At 40.6% G+C, this 24,497-nt stretch overlaps 1 protein-coding gene across 1 annotated transcript; it reads left to right on the top strand.

Annotated features, from left to right (window-relative positions):
* Positions 1 to 87: 87 nt before the first annotated feature.
* Positions 88 to 23,140, top strand: LOC101478152 (major facilitator superfamily domain-containing protein 6). The gene is made up of 7 exons (XM_004563316.3): positions 88 to 366; positions 1,875 to 3,378; positions 8,610 to 8,707; positions 12,220 to 12,381; positions 12,546 to 12,644; positions 13,402 to 13,688; positions 19,950 to 23,140. The coding sequence occupies exons 2-7, from the start codon at positions 1,877 to 1,879 to the stop codon at positions 20,172 to 20,174; spliced, it is 2,373 nt and encodes a 790-aa protein (XP_004563373.1). The 5' UTR covers positions 88 to 366; positions 1,875 to 1,876; the 3' UTR covers positions 20,175 to 23,140.
* The last annotated feature ends 1,357 nt before the right edge of the window (positions 23,141 to 24,497 follow it).

Below are 24,497 nucleotides of genomic sequence, written 5' to 3'. Positions count from 1 at the left end.
AAATAAACACAATTTAATAAAACAGAATAAGGTAGCGCATACGCATGAGCTTTATTTTGGAAGTCTCGGCCTGTTGTCGTAGAGGTCCCAATGGCGGGCTTGACCGCGGCGTCTCTGTTTTCTGGACAGGTGGAAGCTCCGGTTTGACGAGCTGCCGTTGTTCTCAATACAAAGACAGGCGGAGACGAGAAAGACCTGAAATTCCCCCCGAATTAAAACATGAACTTATGTCGGAGACTATAAATATTTTACAGAAAATAAAAGCGGTAGTTTGAACGTTTTTTGTGAAAAATGTCCGCAGGAGAAGAGAGAAAATTGAAGAGAAACTGCGCAGTCATAGTTTAATGGGAGCGGTGACCTGAGCAGGTAAGAACATTAGTTTGCGTTGTCGTTAAATTTGTCCTTTATTTTAAATTGAGTCTCGTGAAATACATGTTTAAAACGTTTAATTTAGGTTACATGGTAGAAGTCCTGACATTCGGAGACACTTCCTTTGTGTTTAACCGGGTTTAAATGAGCGCCAGCACTTCCTTAGCACTTCCTTAAATTACCCCTTAAACGTTCCGACTTTGGTTTGTTTTATACAATTTAGATAACCCGTAGTTTTGTTTAACATGTCTGACACTTCCGCGGAGACCATCACTGATAGATGGACGGCTTACAAACTGAGGTCTGAGGACCTCCAGAGGTCGTATGTTTGCTGAAATATCTGTATTGGTGACTGCTGCTCAGCTTTCAGTTTTATTGTTGTCACGATACACAAGTGGATCTCAAAGTAAGGCTTAGGGACCGTCAGGGAGTCTAACCTGGCCGTCTTTGTATAAAAACAAAATATCAGCACCTTCAAAGTACATCCACAAACACTGACGTTACACAGGTCGGATTATAGTACCAGGAACTCGTCCATTTAGACTGATTTAATTTGGACATGGGAGAGTGTACAGATTGTTTTAATATATGTGAATACTGTGACACAGAAATATGATGATTTCTTTGCTTTTTACCAATTTGAACGATACTCTACACATTTAGCCCCTTCTAGTATGGATTATATTACCTAGCACCCGTCAGGGCCATTTAAAACACAGAATGAGACTATTTGAACCTTTTATTCTACCTCTGAATGCTTGGATTCACAGTTTTTCTAGCATGTAGACCTCATGACACCATGTCTAGACCATGTACCACTACCTTGGTACTGTTCTAATCTGGATTATCATTCATTACCAAACCGTTTCAATAAATGTTTTGAAAAACAGTTTGACATGTCTGTAACACAAAACATATGATTAAAGAGAGTTTTTTTCTTTTGGCTAGTGGACCACATTAGACTCGATCTAGACCATCACCTGCTGCATTTAGACTCTTTTAATCTATAGATTATGTAATCAAGAAAACATCCAGGAGAGTTTCAAATTCAGATTCTGTGAGACTTTTGTCCCATCTGGAACCAGATTACTTGATAGCTTTTAACCATTTGGTTGTATTTGACACCAGGTGTAGATCAAAAATAACTACATGTTAGAGAACAAAGAGCATAGAAGTAGTGCGAAGGACTTGGTCTGAGTATAGAGTCCATTTGTTAGTGGTCTGAATGATGAGGGCTACTCAGACCATGGCTGGTGAGGTGAGTGTGCAGGGATGGGGTGCGGTGTTAGCTGACAGTCCGAATGTCTTCGGGGAAGAAGCTTAATATTAAAACATTTCTCTTAATCTTTCAGGTTATTTCTGGGTGTTATTAGCAGATTTCTGGTATAACTTATATTTTAGCAGAAAACTACTAATGATGTCTCACAGTGAAGTAGTTACAAGATGAATTTAGCCTCATTTGGTTACTCTGGCGTTGCTCTAACCCTCATTTCCTTATCTTCCAGATATGCCAGCCGACGACAAGGTTGCCATCCTGACAGATGATGAGGAGGAGCAGAAGAGGAAGTATGTCCTCGCTGAGCCATTCAACACCCTCTCCATGGCCCAGCAAGAGGATGTCACAGCGCCACCAGGACCCGGCTCTGACATGGCACGTGATCAGGTGGCAGCAGTGGCGGCCTCACAGCCAAATTCCATGGACTGCTGCGAGAGGACGTGCCTCCGCATCAACAGCCACCTCCTCATCTCCAAAGTCTTCTATTTCTTTTTCTATGCCGCCTACGGCTCGCTGCACCCCCTGCTGGCCGTGTATTACAAGCAGCTCGGCATGTCAGCCAGCCGCAGCGGGCTACTCGTCGGCATCCGCTACTTCATTGAATTTTGCAGCGCCCCCTTCTGGGGTGTAGTGGCGGACCGTTTCAAGAAAGGAAAAGTTGTGCTGCTGTTTTCCGTTCTGTGCTGGTTAATGTTCAACTGCGGCATCGGGTTTGTCAAACCTGCGGAAATGATATGTGAGGAAAAGGGAGCTTCTCTCTCCACGCCGCTTCCACCCGTGGTAACGGTCCAGCCTCAGGATAATGTAACACAACCAAGCAACTCCACCAACCACACCAGAAGTCGGCGAAACGTACTGGAGCTGCATGTGGAGCATTCCCACGTGCTCCACAGGCTAGAACGTAGTGTGGATGCCAACATAACCACAACATACTCTCCATTTAATTTACTAAACACCACCCAGCTCGTACCAAACACCACTCTGCAGACCACCACCAGTTCTGCTCCAGCACCTGAGAAAAAGTACCAGATCATCTACAACAGGGACCAGGTGGAGTCCATCTTCCTGCTCATCCTGCTTGTCATCATCGTGGGCGAGTTCTTCAGCGCTCCCGCCGTCACCATCGTGGACACGGTGACCCTGCAGTATCTCGGTAAAGCCCGCGACCGCTACGGCCTGCAGAGGATGTGGGGCTCTCTGGGTTGGGGTCTGGCAATGCTGCTGGTGGGCATCTGGATTGACCACACTCATATCACCGTGGCGATCGAAGGCACTGGTTGCGCTGTGCCCGATTTTCGCCTTCACAACTACCAGCTCGCCTTCATTGTCTTTGGTGTTCTGATGGGTGTGGCGTTGATTGTGGCCACTCAGTTTTACTTTGAGAAAGGCGGTGAATACCAGCAGGAAGTTCCAGAGGTGGTGGAGGACTCGGCGAACACTGACAGGGAGTCAGTCACTTCAGAGCAGACCCCCAGCAACCCCAACACCACCCAGGAGTTCCACTACAGTGACCTCCTCAAGCTGTTGTGCAGCGTGCGCTACAGCTCCGTCCTCTTTGTCGCCTGGTTCATGGGCTTTGGCTACGGCTTCGTCTTCAGCTTCCTGTACTGGCACTTGGAGGACCTGGGCGGGACCACCACGCTCTTTGGGGTCTGCTCCGTCCTCAGCCACATCTCAGAGCTCGCTGCGTATTTCACCAGCCACAAGTTCATCGAGCTCGTGGGACACATCAGGTAAGAACAAACACTACAAAGCACCAAAGCTGCTCCTACATATACAGAGATTTTCTCATCACACATCAGTTAGTAGCTGGTAGTTGGTCGCTAAAGAGCATCCCAGGTTCCACTTGCCTGGCTAACCGTAATACCACTCTCTCACTGCCAGTGTATCCTTCACTTTCATTGGTTGTTCTTTAGTCGCTTGCTTAAAAATTTTAAAAGGTTTCGCACACTTTGCGTCGTCAGTGGTTGTGTGGCTTGTTGTCATTGACATTTTCTGTTGTATGTTGCTGCTAGCTGCTTCCTGTGTTGATATTCCTTAACCTCCTAAGACCCAAACTCATTCATTGCATGCTTTAATTTTTCTTTGCTATTTGGACTGATTGGGACCTGATGAATGTAAAAACAAAGAATTAGCAGATCTTTTTTTTTTTTTTTTTTTAACCTAAAATAAATGAGATCCACATATGAAGACATTCGTTATAATTTTGATAGAACAGTGGCAGTATAATGTCCTCGTAAGTAGATATCAGGCCCTTGTAGGGCGACCGTGGCTCAGGGGGTTGGGAATCGCATCTGTAACCGGAAGGTCGAGGGTTCGATCCCTGGGCTCTCTGTCCTAGTCGTTGTGTCCTTGGGCAAGACACTTTACCCTACCGCCTACTGGTGTTGGCCAGAGGGGCCGATGGCGCGATATGGCAGCCTCGCTTCTGTCAGTCTGCCCCAGGGCAGCTGTGGCTACAAGTGTAGCTGCCTCCACCAGTGTATGAATGTGAGAGTGAATGAATAGTGGTATTGTAAAGCGCTTTGGGTGCCTTGAAAAGCGCTATATAAATCCAATCCATTATTATTATTATTATTATTATTATTATTATTGTAGAGCAAAATTTCGTATTTTGGTCTACACAACCCAAAATGTGATGTCCACATATGTGGCCGCCAGGTCTGAGGAGGTTAAGGCTGCTTGGAGATCACGTTTACTTTGAACTTTTTTCTGACTTTTTTTGTCCCAAATATTTTTGTTTTTGATAATCATGGGAACCAAGACAGAAACATCTGGTAATTAACTAATGAAGTAATGAATTATTTACTAATTATTTATTATCATGCTGTTAGGTTTCACATAGGTGATGTTCCCCCTTAGATACACAGTACTATCTCTCCTTCTGGGCTATTTAAAGAGCCAGTTCATCTGTATTACCATTGCTGGAGCATGAGTTCCTTTTTCCTCGTGTTCAGCTGCCTCTGATCTAACTCTTCCACCATTAAATCAAAGAAATCTGTAAGCTGTTTAAAAAAAAATCCATCTTCTCAAATAAATGACCAAAAACAACTTCCATGCTTTCTTTAAAGACTTTTTAAAAGCAAAAACTCTTGATCAACCGTTTAAACTGTGCATTCATAGCATTAATGGTGGGTCCAAACAGTTCAGTCATCGCCTCGCTGTGTTTGGTGTCAGAGCTGTGACAAGTGAGCGCTCCTCTTTGGGACAATGCGGCCATTGGATTCAGGGTCGGACCCTTCGGGTAGCTTCGACATCTGAGAACAAGGGGTTAGATTTCACAGATCCATCTATGCTGTTGACTTTCAAAGAGCTCTCAAGTCTACGCGAGGTGAAGATGGAGCAAATTTAGCTGAAGTACTTAATAAATACACCTGCTGGGCATGCTGATATTTCTGTTCCTCGCGTTAATCAAAAGCCTTGTACGAAGCCACTGATAGTTGGGAGCATGCAGCAATTACTCAGACAAAATGAGGCAGTCGTAGAAGCTAGACAAGGTCTATAATGTAACTGAATAATGAATGATGAGCACCGTTTCTCTGGTGTCAGACGTGGAGTACTTTCTGTTTTACTTTTAGAGGCCTCAAAAGAGAAGAATTTACTCAGCTGTTCACTGGCAAAAAGTGAAAATAGTGGGACTCTAACTGACATGACTGTGACTGTGGTTACCAGACCTCCAGTTAGCAACGAAATTTTTATTCATAATGTTTCAGAGTATTTCTATTCCCCTCAAGGCTGCTGATTATCTTAAACTATACACATTTCACTTTTCCTTTATTTAGAATAACAAAAATACAGCATATAATATAAGTTAGTACATGAGCAAAACACAGGGCATGAAAGTAGTAATGTCTTTGTTACTCCACTGGGAGTTAGAAGATTAAAACTGGGGAATATTTAGACTGATTTAACTTTAAAGTAGAAGCAAAAATATAAATAAACTGAACAGGAATGCTCACTATGAAGAGGTGCTTATGCAAGACATCAGTGGGGATTTTCACACGGACACAGATCAGAAGCTATTTGATTTCAGTGCCTCGGACAGACAAATCGGGCACATCATCGCCATAAATGTCAACAAACAGGGAAAAAAGCAACAATAGGATGAAAAACCATCCAGCTGCTCGCTATCTCAGATTTTAAATGTTGTAACATGTTGTAGAGCAATAGTTTTCAAATTTTTACATCAACATGAGACGAGGAGTAGGAAGCTGATAGAGAGGGAGAGCTTCAGCTGTTTGAGGGTCGGTTTGTCATTTTTCTGATCCAACTCATTCCTCAGATCAGCATCTTCCTCCTTCATACAGTCCTATGACAGATGTCCACGCTTGTAAGCACTTTCCAGAATTGGCGCCTTGGGAACTTCTCCTGGCCACCATACGGCTGCGTTGACGTGACAGACCTTAACTTTCTCTGTGATCACACTGGGGACTTTTAGTTCACTTTCAGAGCTGATGGTAGATTTTTAAGTGACTAGAAGCATTAGCAGAAATGTTTTTGGAAGTCATCTTTGCTTCTTGAAGCTGTGAAGCCTAATACCATTTTCCATGTTTCATTTTAGCCAATCAAAAGCAGCTTGCTGTGTCATTATTTCATTATGTGTAAAATCCAGACACACTGGTTAAATATATTAACAGTAGCTCCTTTCTGTTCATATGCATTGAAACCTTTAGAAATTTTAAAGCAATGAGAACATTTCACCTGTTTTTGAAAGCACCTTTTCACAGAAGACAGTTACAGCCTTTACAGGCCCACAGGCTGTCTGGCTCCTCTTAATCTGCATTAGTGACTCTGTGTGTGTATATTCAGTCTCATGCAAACACGCCCTTCATCTTCCTGTGTTTTCAGGATGTGACTCTGTCTAGTAAGCACACTTCCTGCTTCACTGCAACGTCTGAGCAGCAGCTTCCTCTCTGGTGGTCACTTGCTTTCATTTTAACCGATGAGAGCACGTCAATAAGTGACCTCGGGCTGAAGGTTTAATGTGTTGACCCTTTTAAACCGACCTGTTAGCACAGAGAGACCATCTGCTACTGCTCAGATGGGCTCAGTTTAGCACTTAATGGAGTCCATCTTAGAGGACGGACTGAACTCGCAATGTCCAGAATCTAAAGATGTACTTTCTTGTGAGGATTATCGCAGTTTCCCACCACACCAAATCAGATATATTAGCTTTATGTATTTAATGTTGTTATTTTTAAAGTTTCTGTTCTGTGCTTTGTTGTAACACTTGAAATATTTTGGAGGTTTAGATCATTATCAGACAACAAGGCAGCCTGAAACATCATCACAACTTAATTCATACTTCTTCATTTGAATACTCTTTAGAATATGAGAGGGAGAGAGAGAGAGAAGGAAATGCCGATATTGGGCGCAAAGAGGGTGCTGCAACAAAAACCTCTTTGTAATTGCTTTACTGTGGTTGCCTGTGGTTTGCATGGAAGATGCCGACTTGTCTGCAAAAACTTGCCAACTACTCTCTAAGCGGTCGTGAAGCTGTGAAAAGTATGAAGCGACCCATACAAGGAGTTGTGCCCCTTTGAAATGTTTTTGAAATGCAGACTATTTGGTGTCATCCACGTAACCAAAGCAATCGAAACAAGATTTTTGGTGCAGCGCGCTCTTTATAACTATCCATCCATTCGCGTCCGCTTATCCTTTTCAGGGTTGCGGGGGGCGCTGGAGCCTATCCCAGCTGTCATAGGGCAAGAGGCGGGATACACCCTGGACAGGTCGCCAGTCTGTCGCAGGGCCAACACACAGGGACAGACAACCATTTGCACTCACATTCACTCGCACATTCACACCTATGGGCAATTTGGATTAACCAATTAACCTATCCCCACAAGCTGCATGTCTTTGGACGGTGGGAGGAAGCCGGAGTACCCAGAGAGAACCCACGCAGACACGGGGGAGAACATGCAAACTTTATAACTAGTTTCATAATAAAGGCGGCCAACCAGTTTGGGGATACACATTTTTCCCCATCAGCCAGAGGTTGCCAGGAATGACGGTCCAATCTCTAGGCCTGTGTGGCTGAGGCCTAACAGCTCTCATTCGTTGTTATTATCTTTGGGAAATGCTGACAACACGACCTTTCCCTGTAACGTTGTTTTCAGCGAGAGAGCTTGTCGAGCTCAGTGTTCACACACCCAGAGAACAGAGTGTGTCTGTGTGTTCAGTAACGCTTCAGCTGATGAGCAAACATTAAAATAATCCCGGTGATGAGCGCGATGAACTCGGTGCGTGTTGTGCTGTATTGTTCTCGAAATAGCAGCACAAAGCCTCCTTGATGGGTACGAACAGCACCACAGAAGAAGAACAGAAAGATTAATGAGGCGAACAGTTAAATACAGGCTCGTATAACGAAAATACTCTTTCCTGTTTTTGTAGCAACAAAAAACCACCAGGATAATTCAGTCAGCTGACTTTAAAGACTTTTTACCAGCTTGAGTGTTTGTCAGTTTTTCAGCATTTATGCTCTGTACCATTGGGTCATAACTTCAATATTTATTGCAATAAAGAAACAGTTAAATAGGACAAATTATTTTTGTCTGATACCCAAACTGCAGCAGGTTTGGGTTTAAGAAGAAAGGCAAGCAGATCCAGACGAACTGTTGCTCGTTTTTAGTTACAGGATGAATTTGTTGTCTTTGCTGACGTGGAAAAAAAAGAACAAAGCTTAAACAAAGATTCAAATGATGAACGATTATACTGACTGAAGGTGTGGCCTTATCACAACCAGTTCATCCTAATGGTCATACTTGCAGTAAAACTAAGAATCGGGATGCTTACAGGATAGAAACAGTTGAAGACATTTCTTCAGTCCTTGGAAAGATGTTATTAGGATTTAAAAATGCATATCAGTCTTACCAAACATCACTAAAGCAAAGAAACAACAGCTCAGGATTGAGTTGGTAATTCATTGCAACAAGTCTCATGCTTCTTCTCTTTCCTTCCTTAGAGTGCTGTACATCGGGCTGGCCTGCAACACAGCTCGCTACCTGTACATCTCCTACCTGGAGAACGCCTGGATCGTCCTGCCCATGGAGATCCTTCAAGGTAACCCTTTCTCTGTCTGTGTCTGCAGGGAGTATTAGGACTTCAGGACCCAGAGGACAGGGCAGGCCAGGAAATGGCTTTGTTTGTCCAGCATGGCGCCTTATCAGACAGCGTTTCTCTTCCTACAGTATCGCTGGTTAGCAGAAGGCTGTCAGGGCTGCAGCAGATGACAGAAAGCTGTAAAGTACGAGAAAAAACTGAAGGGAAGGGAAACGGCCCGGATTCTCAACTGCACGATCTGTATTACTCTGTGTTATTTCCTTTATTGTAGCAGCATTGCAACATACAGAGAGGATATTAACAGAGGTGTTGTCAGAAAGCATGTGCAGGGCGCTGCCGGACTTGAAAATAACAGAGAAAAAGTCGTCTTTCTCGGAGTCACAAATCAGTCGAATGCAAACTTGCAAACCATGTGTCACTTTTTTCAGCCCGGATAATGAACGCTGGCTTTTCTGTGCAAGCAGCAGCTTTCTCAAAACAGGGCTGATCAGTTTTAAAAAGGAAAAGACTGATTATATTATGTCATAGGTCCTGTTTATGAGCGGTTTGTTTCCTGTTCGGGAGCTGCTGCGGTTTACAGAACACTTAGCAGTAATCTGTCTTCAGTCTTCACTCAGTCAGTTCAGTTTCAGATTCACAGTTAGTGGAAACTAAAGCCACAGTTAGCAGCAACACGGCTTTATGCATACATTTAAAACATTTTTTTTACTAGATATACATTTTGTATTTTTATTTAAGTTTTTTTCCATTTTTTATTTGTATTTTTGTAAATATAATTATTTAAATGGTATTTTTTATTTTGTGTTTTTATGTTTTTTAATTTTCTGTTTTTAATAGTTTTAATATTGAATAGAATATATATAATATTTTTATTATATATTAATTTGATATTTTTTTTATATTTATATTCCCATCACACCATATGAATTGGCATCCCAGATTATTAATAGAGATGGACCGATCCGATATTACTATCGGTATCGGTCCGATACTGACCTAAATTACTGGATCGGATATCGGAGAAAAATAAAAAATGTAATCCGATCCATTAAATATCACGAAAGCACCTCACAAAACTTGCAATACGCCGTAACTCACCTCAGAACGTTAGCACGTCGGAGCAGTATGCATCACGTGATAGAGCGGCTGTGGCATGCGGGACCTGTCGGTGGTCTGGATAGCATTTGGAGCTTCGCTAGCAACCCGGCATTTCATCTCCGACAAAGTTATCCCGAGAGAAGTAAAGCAAGTGTGTAAGTCCATCTCTGAATGTTTGTAAAGCATTCCTGCGTTAAGCTTAACAAACGATATATGGAGCGACTGCCTCTTCTTGCTGCTACTTCAATCATGAAACTGCTTAACGATCAGCTGATCGGCTTTTCTGTCGCGAGTCCGTGTCTCTAGTTTGCTTTTGGCCCACTTTGCACCAGAAAGAGGAAACCAGCGGCTGAACAACAGAAGCACGTTTAAGCTTGATCAGCTGTTGTTAGAATGTATTTAATATTACTTTCTACTCGAGGATCTTTTTCTACGTAGCTGACGGCTGGTAACTGTGCAGGGGCGGATCTAGCAAAGTTTAGCCAGGGGGGCCGATAGGGCATTAACAGGGAAAAGGGGGCACAAAGACATACTTTTCTTTCTTATTCTCATTTAAAATGTCTAGCTTTTAATAAATAATTATCTGACACCCAAAGTTTTAATTTGATGTAAAATGAATAGAAGTCAATTACTGTATATAGTGACTATTAAGTCTAATATATATACCCTAGTAAGCTATAGTACTTTTTCCTTTGGGAAGGTACCATCTGTGCAGTCTGCAATTTTGTTGAAGAAAGATGTTGAATCTATTTAATATTTCTGTGCATTTTTTTTCACACTGCATCAAATTAAGGTTGATTACGTCGATTAAGCATCATGAGGTGGAGCGTGAGGGGTGGTTCCCTATTTTTTATTTATTTATTTTTGTTGTTGCTGGGAGTTGGAACCCTATTAGTTAGGTTGCTTAATATATATGCTAAGTACTCTTTAAAATACCAGAATAGGGAGGATGGTGTAGGTTTAAGTTTATTAGATTGATCAGTATTGCTGAACTATGAAATATTTTTTTTTGCATACAGGTATAACAGAATAGCTTTAGTGTAGTTGTTGTTTTAAACTTGAGTATGAACTTATACAAAATGCAGCAAGATATTTAAAAAACAGTTTTGTTGATTAAAAAACACTATATCGGATTCATATCGGTATCGGCAGATATCCAAATTTATGATATCGGTATCGGACATAAAGTGGTATCGTGCCATCTCTAATTATTAACACTGTATTTCTAATTTATCTTTGACTTTATTTAAGCAATGCAAAGTAAGGTGAGAAATGCAGTGTATACAATAAAACTACAGTGAAGACTTGAGCAGTGAACAGCTGCTCTCTGTGGCTCACTGGTTTGCATGAGACATCCGCCCTGAGAAAACACCTCTGCCTCGCAGAATAAACACGTGAAAGCTGCATCGGGGCTTCAGTTCTGAGTGCTCCACCTGTTGGTCCAGCGTTACGCTGAGTATGACACAATTTCAAAAAGTCTAAAAGTATATTTAGCATTTGCAACACATGTGGTGTAAAAACAGGGAGGGCTGAGGCAGCCTGCTTTTTACCTCGATGCGATTAGCTGGTCTGCAGAGAGGAAGCTGAGGTGAAGAAATAAAACTGTCACTGCAGGTTAATTAAACATATATGTCAGCATTTATTTATTCTCCAGAGTCCACAAATGGTTGACACTTGGCAGTGGAGAAGTAAGGACAAATAATTTAACTTGTGATATTTGATCTTGCAATGCATGAAAAGCCAAATTTTCATAGACTTTTTTTAATTCCACAGTAGAGCAATTCACTTACTCAAGTGCCAGGAAGAAAAAGGTGAATTAGAAATAGATTTAGATAATAGATAACAATAGAAAAATAAATAAGAAAGAATGCAGCAGTCAATATCTGCAGGTTATTGACTCTTGATTGGAGTTTGGAGGCAGCACAGAGAGCCAGTCTTTGTCTAAGAGGAGGCTTTAATGTGTGGACATTAATGCTGCGAGGTACACAAATGCATTATAGAGGCAACACTCTGCATGTTTAATATCATACACTCATGCAGGTCTGCTAATATGAATGCTGCTATTAGGGGTGTTAATAGCTTTAATATAGTTTAAATTCTGCATCTGTGCTTTTCAAATGTGCCCTATAGTCCACTAATGAAAGTTATCCAAGCTTCATGACATTGACTTTAAATGTGATGAAATGTTTAAGCAAACTTATTTTCGACTGAAAGTGTTTTTAAGTTGAAAATCTGGCCAATTGTTAAAAAACATAATAATTTCAGAGGCTCTGCCTGTATTTGTTCAACACATGCTGCTGATGTAATGACTCTAAAGCTGAGATGTTGGAGTTAATTGATTACATCAGGATGCTTGAGTTTATTTAGATCCAGATTCAGCTGTGACCCTTTGTATGTCCCTGTTTGTCCTCCAGGTGTGACCCATGCCTCAGTTTGGGCAGCTTGTATCTCCTTCCTGAGCGCCGCGGTCCCGCCGGCTCTCAGGACGTCGGCACAGGGAATTCTGCAGGGCCTGCACCTCGGGCTGGGTCGCGGCTGCGGAGCCATGGTCGGAGGAGTATTCGTCAATTATTTTGGTATGAAACGAGCACGTGAGGCGGAAATTGCCTTGCAGCACACTGGCTAATGTTTAAATGCAGTACCGGTGTAGTGTAAGTTGTTTATTTGAGCTGCTTTAGGGTAGGAAACACAGGAAATATATGAGTTCGCCTTGCTAATGGTTTCTCTGTTTGCTCTGCAGGTGCTGCAGATACGTTCAGAGGAATCGGCATGGCCTCCCTCGTCATCCTCCTCATCTTCTCCTTCATCCAGTGTCTGACCGGAGACACTGAAGGCAAAGGTGGGAAAAATGCATACAAATAAACAAGATCGCAGATATGCACATTAGGCTTGTTTTGTATGTCACTAAGTAGATTGCAGGTTTATAGTGTCTGCAATATTTAGAAAACTAAAGCATTAACTAATCTTGTCTAATAAGAAGTGTAAGAACACAGCATAATAATCACCTTCTAAAAGGAAATTGATGAAAAGTAGCTCCATAGTGTTGAGGTGTACAGATTTGCCTAACAAGTGAAAGATTCCTGGTTTGATCCCAGGAGGAAACACTAATGCCTTGACCTTAGCCCCTTGTGGATAAAGGAGCAGCTTAAAAATTAAAGCTGAAACTATGTGATCCGCAGTAAACAAAAGCTGTGCTTCCTGTTGATATTTTGAGCCGGATGTTGAATCACGGCTGGTCATGTTTCCACTGCTTTTGCTGGGTTTGTCCCTTGGGGTTGGGTCTAAGTGTGTCAGGATGTTCATGAGTGACGTGGATTGGTGCAGTTTTACAGATAATGTGGTAATGAGAGGGCTTTGATCGAGAGGAAAGTTCCTGATTTACCAGTAGGTCTACATTCTAACCCTCACCGGTGGTCATGAGCTCTGGAGAGTGGAGGAAAAACTGGAAAAGTATGTCTGGAATACCCTGCTCTAGATTAGCAGAACAAACTGTTTTAACTGATGCTTTTGCTGTGACATGATACACATTCAGATCCTTAAAATCTATATTTTTGTGCCCGTCGTTTTGTGTTCCTTCCCTCTGCACCTTCTTCCAGAGGACAAAATGCTAGCAGAGAACATCCCTGTGCCCTCCAGTCCAGTCCCGATCGCCACCATCGACCTGGTGCAGAGTCACGCACCCGACGGCAGCCCGGCCCCAGTGCGACAGGCTCCCTTGTTGCCAGTAAGGAAGACTAAACATCAGGAGGATCAGGAGGACCCGAACAGGCCGGCTTGGATGCTTTCCGGTGCCCCCTGGGTCACCATTGCCTTCGCCTTTGTCCAGATCAAAGAGATGATCAGCCTGGCAAAGAACAGCACTCGAGACCCTCACCCACTGCAGGTGAACAGACAGTAGCCAAGCAGAGTTTTAGTCATGAGCACATGAAAAGAAAAGCAAAAATCTGATTTAGGAGATAAAAATGTGAGAACTGGTCATTTCGGAAGACTTACAGTAATGTTATGTTTGGTTCAAGTTGTGGGAATATTAAACTGGGACTCTCCTGAATAGTTTTCTGTCTTCTGCAGTCAATTTAATACAGTTTTATTTGTAGAGCGCCATATCGCAGTATCGGGGGCCTCAAGGTACTTTATACTGACAGAATCTAAAAGCCGCAGCACGTCTGTCACTCTCTGAAGCCTCAGTATAGAGGCTTCAGAGAGTGTATAGACTTTTAGCTCAGTCTTTTTAGGAAAGACGAAGCAAAAAGGGTCGGAAAAGTGGCTAAATGTAGCGACAGCTCTGTCAGCAGTGAGGTGAGCTGAAGCGTTTAGATTTCCACATCAAAGAAAAACTAAAATCAGTGATTGCATAGTTGAGAATTTGACATCCATATAACAAATATGTGTTTCCCAGAGAATTGGATCATTTTTGTTGCGATGGTGAGGCAGGATCTGCGTGTAGATGTTAAACACTTTGTTAAATTAGTTAGTAAATGATACCGTTTTTAATTAGTGATAATAAATAGTGGAGCACCAATCAGCTGCTGCTGTAGTCTTCATTTCATGGACGTACTCCATCTCCAGTGCAGCTGGTGATGCTAGTCCTTGTTCTGTCAAGCTGGAGGTCAGCCCCACACATCCCAGAAGGTGGAGTTTCAGTTAGAATAAGCAGGGAATAAAACCTGAGACAACTCTATGCCACAGCAGCAACCTGACCTGGTTGACCCGGACTTTCAAAGTAAGAGTGAAGTCATTGTGCGCTGAATCAAACATGATAAATGTATTAGTGTGTACACGAGGGGTGATCAGAAAGTTCTGAGAGCAGATACCTGAATATCAAAAGCCTCACCTGATTTTATCTTCAGCTGATCTCTAATCAGATCAGACTTGAGTTCTCAGACTGTTTTCAGTGTAGCTGCTTTTTACAGAAGGGCCTGTTACGTCCGTGTGTACTTGTGGTTCTGTAATGTGAGCTGGATGTCCTCCACTGCATCAGAACACTGATCCTTCAACTTTGTGCATTTCCCAAAACTGGAACTAAAGTCACAGGGAGGCAAACCTGGTACACGGGGCAGGAGGTGAGCGAGACCTGTGTTCAGTGCAGTGGCAGTCGGCATTGGGAGCGACCTGCGTGGTTGTCCTACGCAGAGCTTTACAGACAATCATCTGTGTTGTAGCTATGCATTATCACCAGCAGCTTTCTCAAAATATGTTGAACAACCAGTAATCTGGGCTACTTAAGCTGCTGTTACTGCTGTTCTTTAGCTTAGAGCCATTCCCAAGTTTATTTTGGGCTGATGGTTTGTTCCATATTACGTTCCTTCCAACTAATGGTGGGATATACAAGCAGTTCAAGATCAAAAATAAGTCGACTCTTGATTGGAGTTTGGAGGCAGCACAGAGAAGCCAGTCTTTGTCTAAGAGGAGGCTTTAATGTGTGAACATTAATGCTGCGAGGTACACAAATGCATTATAGAGGCAACACTCTGCATGTTTAATATCGTACACTCATGCAGGTCTGCTAATATGAATGCTGCTATTAGGGGTGTTAATAGCTTTAATATAGTTTAAATTCTGCATCTGTGCTTTTCAAATGTGCCCTATAGTCCACTAATGAAAGTTATCCAAGCTTCATGACATTGACTTTAAATGTTGTGATGAAATGTTTAAGCAAACTTATTTTCGACTGAAAGTGTTTTTAACAGCTAAACACAGGTTAAAAAGTCCAAAAGAAATCTGAGCAGAAAAATTGGGTTTCAATTTTAGGATCGATCTCAAATGGTTTGATCCTCAAGAATGAAACCAAAAGGATTGTCATTATCATCCAAATCAGCCTGTTAAAGTGCATCTGAGCCTACAGCAGGCATATTCAAAGTAGTTTAACTGAAGTAACCTAACAGTTGGACATGGGTGTCTGTATGAAACCAGCAACTGGCTGTCAAATAAAACAAAGAAAGTATAATCCAGCAGTTTTTCAGCAGTGCTTATTATTAATTTTCACATTGACCTGGAGGGTCAAGAAAATACAAAACTAAAACTACACCTTTTAATTATTATTTTTTTAATTGAGCTTAGTTTAATGTAGTTAAGAAAAGACTATCTTAGCTTCAACTTCTTTTATGTCCTGTTCCCTGATTTTCTTCAGACTTCTGCAGCTCGTCTCCTCAGAGTTTATGAATTCTTATAGAATTAACTTGTATAAAAAATTTTAACAGTGCAAATTTCAAAACTATATTTTCTGTATATCGGTTTACATGTTTAAAAACTCACAAGAACCCAAAAGTCTGAAGCCTGTCAGAGCTTCTTGTGCTGATTGTTTTATTTATTCATGTTTTTTTTTTTTTCATGTTTCTTCCCCTCACGGGTGATCTTTGCTCCTGTTCTAGCACATTTTCAAACCTACAGCATCTTATCTGCATGATTTATCATCACCATCTGCTATACCCTGTTGTTTTTGTGAGAACTGAACAAAGTCCTTAACTCAACATAGCCAAACGCCAGCGTTAATGCTTCTAAACTGATGACTTTTAAGCTGAAAACTGCCCGAGACCTGGCATTCATTATTAGATGCAATCCGGGTCAGCCCGAGGCACGAGTTGCTTTTTGTAGTGTGTAAGTGGTCAGACTGTGACTTTCAGGAAGAGATCTAAAAATAGCAGCCAGCCTGTCTGGTTAAAAGAGGATATTCCTGATGAGGAATTTACTGGCGATCCAAACAGGAGTAAAAACAAATCAGACTGATCGACAAGTATAAAAATAAGAAAACGGTTAGAAGTGAGCTCTGTCAGTTATAGACATCAGCACGATTTAAATCAGGGCAGGCTTTTGATTTGTGGACATTTTACACGGTGTGTAATTTTTTTTTAATAGCCACATGCCGCTGTAGCTGCTGTATTACGAGGCGTTGTGTAATAGTAACTCACTGTTTCCATCTGTTGTGTCTGAAATGTCTCTTCTTCATGCTTTAACTCATTAATCTGACACTTCCTCCTGACTGGCTGCCCACACACACTGAAGAAAGGTGAGATGGTGTTGCGTGCAAAGGTTGATGGAAAACTACTGTGTGTGTGTGCGTCTGTGAGGTGGGGGTGTAGTTCAGGATTTTCTGTGTGTGTTTTCTCATGCATGGGGTGATAACAGTGACTCAGGCATACCTGTGTATGTGTGGGCGTGTACATGCATGTACGTCTTTGTGTGTCTGTGAACCGCCCACACCTGACTCTTGACATCATGTGATGCGCTTACATGTATGGGTTTCTCCCCGGTGATGTCACCTCCAACCCCACCCTCTGGGGGTGGGGCCTGAGGTCTGCTTTTGTGGCCGGGAGCTGATCTGAGCTTTACCCCTGACTGATGAGGTATTTAGATAATCTGTGCTCGGTAAAGCAGCTACTTCAGTCTTTTGTTGCTTTGATGGCACTACTGGTGTCTGCAGAATTTCCCAAAACAATATATTCTGTTTTTAAATATAATATATCTTTAAAACACAACTGTTATAGACTTTCTGGCCAAAACGCATTTAATAATTTTCATAGTTAAAAAATACTTATATCATTTTCTTTGCTGAGAAAAGAAGATGATATGCATAAAATAATGTGTTATAAAAATCGCATGCTTATTTTCTTAACGTTGGTGCATTTTCACTCACATACTGTTTTAGCAATTTAGACTTTTTATTGTGTGACCATAAAAGTAGGTAAAAATGTGACCTGCCAAAGTATCGCAGATGCAAATGAGCTTTAAGCTAACTCTAGTACAGTAGCTCAAATAACATTTATGTTAGTATTGTACACAGTCCCTTTCAAATAAAAATAATGAAAAAAATAACCTAAATATCACCTGTTTGTTTTGGGACTCAATGTTGGCATCTTGGCCAAACAGTGAAACACTGCGTTCTCAACTAATGCTAACAAGCTTTTATTACCATAGACTATATGGGTGCATCACACAACCTGTTAATTGTGCTAAGTGACAGACTAATTGGAATATAACTCACCAAAACCACAGCATAAACTACTTGGATGTGCTGTCTCTAACTTTAGTATCCAGATAGATGAGTTATAAAAACAAATCACCATGCATACAGTTTTTATGAAGAATTATACTATCCAAAAGAGGGGGGGAAACAGAATTAAATGTATCCCATTTCCTTGTTGCGATTACACCACAATAACTGTGTAATGTTTAAGTTAATAATTACAATTGCAGATAAAATGATGTAATGTTTGCTATGGGAAAAATGAGCATATCTTCTTTTTTTTTTTCCATAATGTAGCAGCCGTGCAAGCAAATAAATCAGATTTTGTCAGAGTCTTATTTAATCAATTTGATCTGAAGATTAAATATGACTCGTAGCTGCACTTTGCTCTGAGTTTAGTTTAAACACAGTAAAATAATAAAAAAAATAAAAGCCATGCTGAGCAGTAAATCCCCTATAAGGGGATAAAACACAAGATTTTCATTAAAGCTGCTTTCATCCTACAATTTTCAAATGTAGGATGAAAATTATAACAGCTTTTGTATCACTAAATTCAATTTTAACAGTTAAAATATTTTTACAAACAGATATAAACAAAAAAAAAATCTGTAAAACTGCAAAAAAAAAAAACACCCACATCTGCGAAAACAAACACCAATGATGTTAAAAATAATGGAAACATATGGTGGACATATATTTACTTTATAATGAAAAGCTAGCTTTGTTTAATATTTTGATCCTTTTTTTTAATGCAGTTAAATTTCTTCATTTTCGTATCCTCACCGGCTTTTAGGGAGATTTAAAGCTCCTACTTCTAATCATTTTTCCACAATATTTACTATCATATGACAGCATTTCATTAAATTTTCTTAATCTGTCCTTGATAAATTTAAGTTACATTAAACCTGTGTGCAGTATTCAGTGGCTGTGTGATCGCAGCTGCTTCTTATGACGAAGGGCTAGCATTTTTAGTTACAAGTCAATGTCTTTTTTACAAGTTAAATAGTGTGGGAGTGAGAGTCTGTTTGCAATACTGGAGTTATGAAACTGTAAAACACTGCAGTAAGCTCTGGGAGTAAACACAAGCTCACATCTAGGAGCCACTTTTGTCGTTTTTGTACAATAACTTCAGGCTATTTAATGAAGTTACGTATACTATGACTATTTGGTGATTACAGGCCTTCAATATACATACAGATGCACAATTTGTAATACATTCAAGTAAATGAGATTTACTTATTTAAAAAAACATTTATGCCCTTTTTAAAAACTGAAGCCAAATCAATTTTACATCCACAGCCAAAAATCTGATCTCATGGAAAAGCATCATCTGTAGTTAAATGACAACATTCTAATGTGTGTCCAGCAGAGGAACAGGAACCAGAACTGGTATCCTGGAGGTTCGATCTGTTTTCCAATGATTTAACAGAGAAAATATCAAAAAGACCCTTTAAAGTTTCGGGTGAACTTTAAAGGGTCTTTAGCATCTGAAGGGTCTCATTTTTACCTACATTTTGGTACCAGACCCATCTTCTAGTTTTTTTCCTCCTGGGTCAGAATAAATGTCTAATGTAGTCATATTTGAACACACTGAGCATTGCTTATGGCTCTAAAATGTAGAAACAACATCAATAATGACATGTTCTATATAATAGTTTTAACATCACTCGAGAAACTCATCGAGGTTGAAATTTGGTTCAAATCTTTAAAATTCAAGCACAGAGGTGTCGTTGCAGTCGTGCAGCCTCACTAACAGTGTGGGAAATCTTTTTATTCATTAACCACCGACAAACACATTCAGACTGCACCGATGTTGCCGTCCAGCCTGAACCGTGCAGGCTCCTTAGAGCGCCTGGAACAGAGCCAGGACGAGAGAGCTGAGGTCTGAAGATGACCTGGAGGCAGTCAGAGTAGCAGAGGAAGTTCAGGGAAGGTTACCCAATTCTTAAATACTTGTCATAGTTAACATGTTATGTAAACAGCTAGTGTTAGCATTAGCACCCTTGTATCCATGTCTTTGTTGGCTAGTAACAGCTCAGGCAGGTTTTTCCTGCTAGCATTTTGTTGGAAGCAGTTAGACATGATCTAGCAGATGTAACCTAAACTGTTGTTCGGCAATTGTGCCACATGTTCAACTGGCTTCTTGCCAGCCGCCCTCAATGTTTTTGTTTCTCATGTTGCTAGGTGCATAATGAGCGGGCGGTGGCTGAGTACGAGGCGGTGGCAACTTCGCACAGAAACTCGAGCGATGACGGCGCACACCCGCCGAAATCCACCACGGAAACTCCCACGCAAGCAGACACCGCCCACACCTCACACACAGACTCTGACAAAGACCAAACGCACCCTGCGTCAGACGGAGGAGCGCCCAAAGACAATACGGTCTTCACAGAAGAAAACCCACATTGAGTGTTCATTTAAAAACTATTGAATGCACACACAGAGGGCTTTAACCCCAGTGTGTTTCATTACTGCAAAGTGACCTGTCTAAACAAGTTCATCTGTCCTCTAGTTCAGTGTTAAAATCCTATTGTGTGGTGAAGTGATTCCTCTGCAGTTTATAAACACTGTGTCCAGATTATTCTAAAAGCTAGTGTAGTGTGTACATATGATTGTGAAATGGGGGATTATCCTTGAATACTGGAAGCAAGCTGGGAATGGTTTAATTCTAGAGGTGGAGTGGTTTCTAAACTTCATTAATGGATGGTTTTTGCAGCAGGTTTGAAACTGATCTCTGCACACTGCAACACCTTCCAGTGGACTGTGAAGGAAATTCCTTCATTTGTAAATGTGCCTCTTGATATGTTATTTAACTTAATTTACGTTTAAAATGGGAAGAAAACTGTTGAAGTGTTTTTAAAAGAAGTAATGATACAACGTGCAGCTTTGACTGGACGACAGCACAAATGACTTCATGGGATTTTAACTTGTGGCAGGGATTTTTTTTTTTGTTTTGTTTTGTTAATTCTACTGTAATACAAGAGTTCTCAATCTGAATGTGCCGTAGATCATTTTCATGGCCACGCTTCGAATGTGTGGAGCTAAATTCACAATAAAAGCCTCTCAGTTGTGTCTGGCTGAGTGCTTTTAATTTGAAGCAGCAGCATAAGTAACTAACCGTGAAAACTACCACATACTGAATGAGAAATACAGCAAACAGAAAAGCTTTACAACAAGTTTAAATTCAACCTGTGATTACTTAGTATACAAATGAAATCAGAAACATTTTTTTAAATGCACATAAAACGGAGGCTATCTTTTCTACTGAGGGCCTGCTTTTCTAAAAATCAGTGTTTATTTTTTTCTTGGGGAAGTTTAACCCATTTAAGTTAATGTATCATTTTAATGTTTCTCTAAAAGTTAACTAATGTCTGTTGTTCTGGAGCTCTTTCTACGATCCCCAAAGATTTCTGTAATTTAAAAAAATGTCACCTTTCTCTTCCCTCCTCATAGAAATGACCTCTCCTTTCTCCTTTTCTTTGTAGAGTCATGATGAGGCACAACAATGTAAATTTAGAGGTAAATAACAAACAGTAAATTATACATTACATGTGCACACTTTCACCAAAGTTTTGTCTTTTTTTTTTTTGTGTTCTTCCCCTACGTTTCCACTGTTGCACAAAAAAAGGAAACCGAAATAAAACAGTTGCATAAAATAATGAATCAAATTGCAAATACTGCAAATATATTGGTGAAAAAGTGCATAAAAATCAGGCAAATCTAGTTGCAGTAAAAATAAAAAGTTTATTAAAGAGAATAAATAAATTAGATTTTTACTGATTTTCTAATACTTTGGTGATAAAAATTTGAAATAATAATAATACGCACACCCTGTGACGGCACACCTTCACAGTGCGTGAGTAAAAATTAATTTGTGAAATTTCTTGAAGATATAGATGATTTCTCCTGTGAGAACTTCTCTGATTCTGACATGCAAATAATAAACTGGTGCTTATTAAAATTGGGTTTAATTCATTCAAGCATAAAATGAGTGTAGACAGTCTGTAACCATAACTGTACAATGAGAATGATTCAGGTTAATGCAAAGGCAACCACATGAAATATAATTACAGTTCAGGTAGTTAATGGCACCGTATTATTCGCAAGATTATCATGTGTGGTGTTAACACAATCTCCATATTTCATGTCTCAAATGTCGCGGGAATAAAGCGAATAACCGAGACATAAAAGAAAACCAGAACGAGCTCCGTCACGTTCAGGGGGATGGTAAATTAGTTTGCCCCTCATATGACAGTTGACACTGATATAGCTATAATGTGGTTAGAAGAACTATCTGAAAAACTGTTTATTACAAAAACAAGTACTGTTGGTTGTTAATGTATTTTTTACATAAGCTTACAATAATTTGGTTACATCTGTGGTCTGTCTGTTGGGAATCGCTGTAATACTTAAAACTGTATTTTTCAAATTCCTTAAATACATTTAATTTATTTTTTTCAGTGCCGTTTCAGGTTGTGGGTACCTTAAAAATGGACAGAGCTGGAAATGGGAATAATATTTTCATTCTTGGACTCTACTAGAGTAGCTTTGTATGATTCACAGTTCAAAATAATCCGTATTTATCTTAAAATGGGTCTCACTTCATCCCTTTGACCAGCCTGGGAATACACTGCACTCACTTAAGCGCTTTGATTCCAGCAGACGTGTTTCAGAAGTGTCTCTATGCTCGGGCGTAGAAATCAGATAAAGTTTCAAAATAAAAGACCCAGAAGATTACATTTCTAAAACACTCCTGATGTGATTTGAAGGCATTGCAGCATCCCACACTCAAACCTAGTGTATCCCCAGTAGGGATGACAATATGTAAGGACGTCTGCTCTTACTGATATCATAAAGAGCAAAAGAACTGATAAGATGGCGTTTGGAGTTTGCGGCTCAAAAGGGTTGCTTGTACATACGTTTTGTCCATGTTTAACGTGGGTTTTGGCCACTGGAACAGAAGATGGATGCAAAAATGTAGGAAAAGCAGATTTGGTCCACATAAAGACGTTACATCCTCTACCTTTGTTGCTCCTTGACAAATCAGATTGTTGAAGTCTCGTGGGAGGAACTGCTGAGTCTGTTAATTCTCGTCAGAGCTCACTGAAGGAGCTGTGATGAAGAAGTGCCTCTTCTTAATCATCATTATTATTCTAACTTCTTATGATGCGATGTTGAGCAAAGACCCCTTTACTGTGCTACACTACACTGCCAACAGCTGACACGCTCTCTGCTTCCTGTCTTTTATTTTCATGCCAAATAGTTTTCAGTATTGAGTGTTTTTGTGCCGTATGTGTAGGAAAGCCTTAAAGACGAAGCTATTCGATGTACTGTAATGATGTGCGGTCAATTAAAGGACTTTTGGAAAAGGCCAATATCACTCCTTTATTACAGTAATCATCCAGTTTTAATTAACTTGATGTAAATGAGTGTGTAAATGAGTAGCCTTATATTGCTTTTCTTTCACAGGTGTGTTTGGTGTTGAGTAATTTGAAATATTCTGGGGTATTTTTAATGTATATGAACTGCACTGAATCAAAAACCAGATATGAGAATAAGCCCCAAATTTCTCTAAAGACACAAACTGGAGAGTGAGTCAAATTGTGAATGTCTGTTAAGTTAGGAGCCTTTTAAAAAATACTTAAATGACTCATAGGTCAGTGTTAAACGGCTTAACAATCAACAAGTCATTTCTCTGAAACTGGTCGGGTAAAAGGACTGGACTGAAAATAAGTGAAAAGCAGCCAATGTCCAAAGAATAACTTTAAAAGACCACCGGAAAGTCTCGAGAGCCATTGCTCAAGGCCGCTTTAAAAAAAACAATGACAGGAAAGTCAGAGTATAAAGAAATGAGGGGTGGCTCAAGACTTTTGCACAGCACTATAACTCCACCAGTAAATCAAAAATTACACCTCCCCTTTGCTCATGAACAAGACCCAACGATACAAAAACTCCTCGTCTTGCGAAAGCAACTAATCCCAACCTAGAGTGGATACGCCACACTCAATCCGGCTGAAAACCATCACCTCAACATCTGCTGCTGACCTGACGCCCTGAGTGAGTTAGAGATGATCTACATTTTGATGAAGCCAGAAAGACCACATCACCTGAAAAACCAAACATTCCTCTAAGGAGCATGCCTTAATGTGGCTAAAATTAGTGCAATTTTTATTGCAGTAGGTTTCACGTAAGTAAAAGTAGAAACGTTTATTCAGAAATCTACTCCAGTAAAAAGTACCCCAAAGGTAAAAGGCCACATGATTCCAGTGTAATCTATATGACTATTTTTCTATTGAAATGAGGGGTGTTGTGATTGATTTAAATACTTTAATGTTTCATAGTTCATCTGTGCAAGTGTGCAGCATTCACACTGAGGTATTTCTGCACTGGTGCTCAGCGTTTGTGTGCTAAAGCAGCCACTTGATGGCAGTAGTGCTCTGGTGCATTTACAGAGTCTTAAATGGACTCTGCCAGCCTCTATATGTGTGTGGAGGGTTATTGAGGTCGTGGTGCGCCTGCTACTGATGGGTGTGTGTGGGAGGACAGTAATAGGCTTCCTCAAAAACTAGACTATGTGCTGTTGTTAAAAAAAAAAAGGAAAGGAAAGGAAGAAAAAAAGAAATAATAAAATCAAAACCCGTCTTGGCACGCTCAGCCTGTCTGATATCCGTGGAGAAATTTCATCAGCCCCGGTGCTGTTGATGCTGTTGTTGTTGTTTTGTCTTGCGTGGT

The sequence above is a fragment of the Maylandia zebra genome, linkage group LG23 (assembly GCF_041146795.1).
Source record: "Maylandia zebra isolate NMK-2024a linkage group LG23, Mzebra_GT3a, whole genome shotgun sequence".
In the NCBI taxonomy this organism is placed as follows: domain Eukaryota; kingdom Metazoa; phylum Chordata; class Actinopteri; order Cichliformes; family Cichlidae; genus Maylandia; species Maylandia zebra.
The sequence above is the reverse complement of the archived record's forward strand: the minus strand, read 5'-3'. Positions and strand labels throughout refer to the sequence as shown.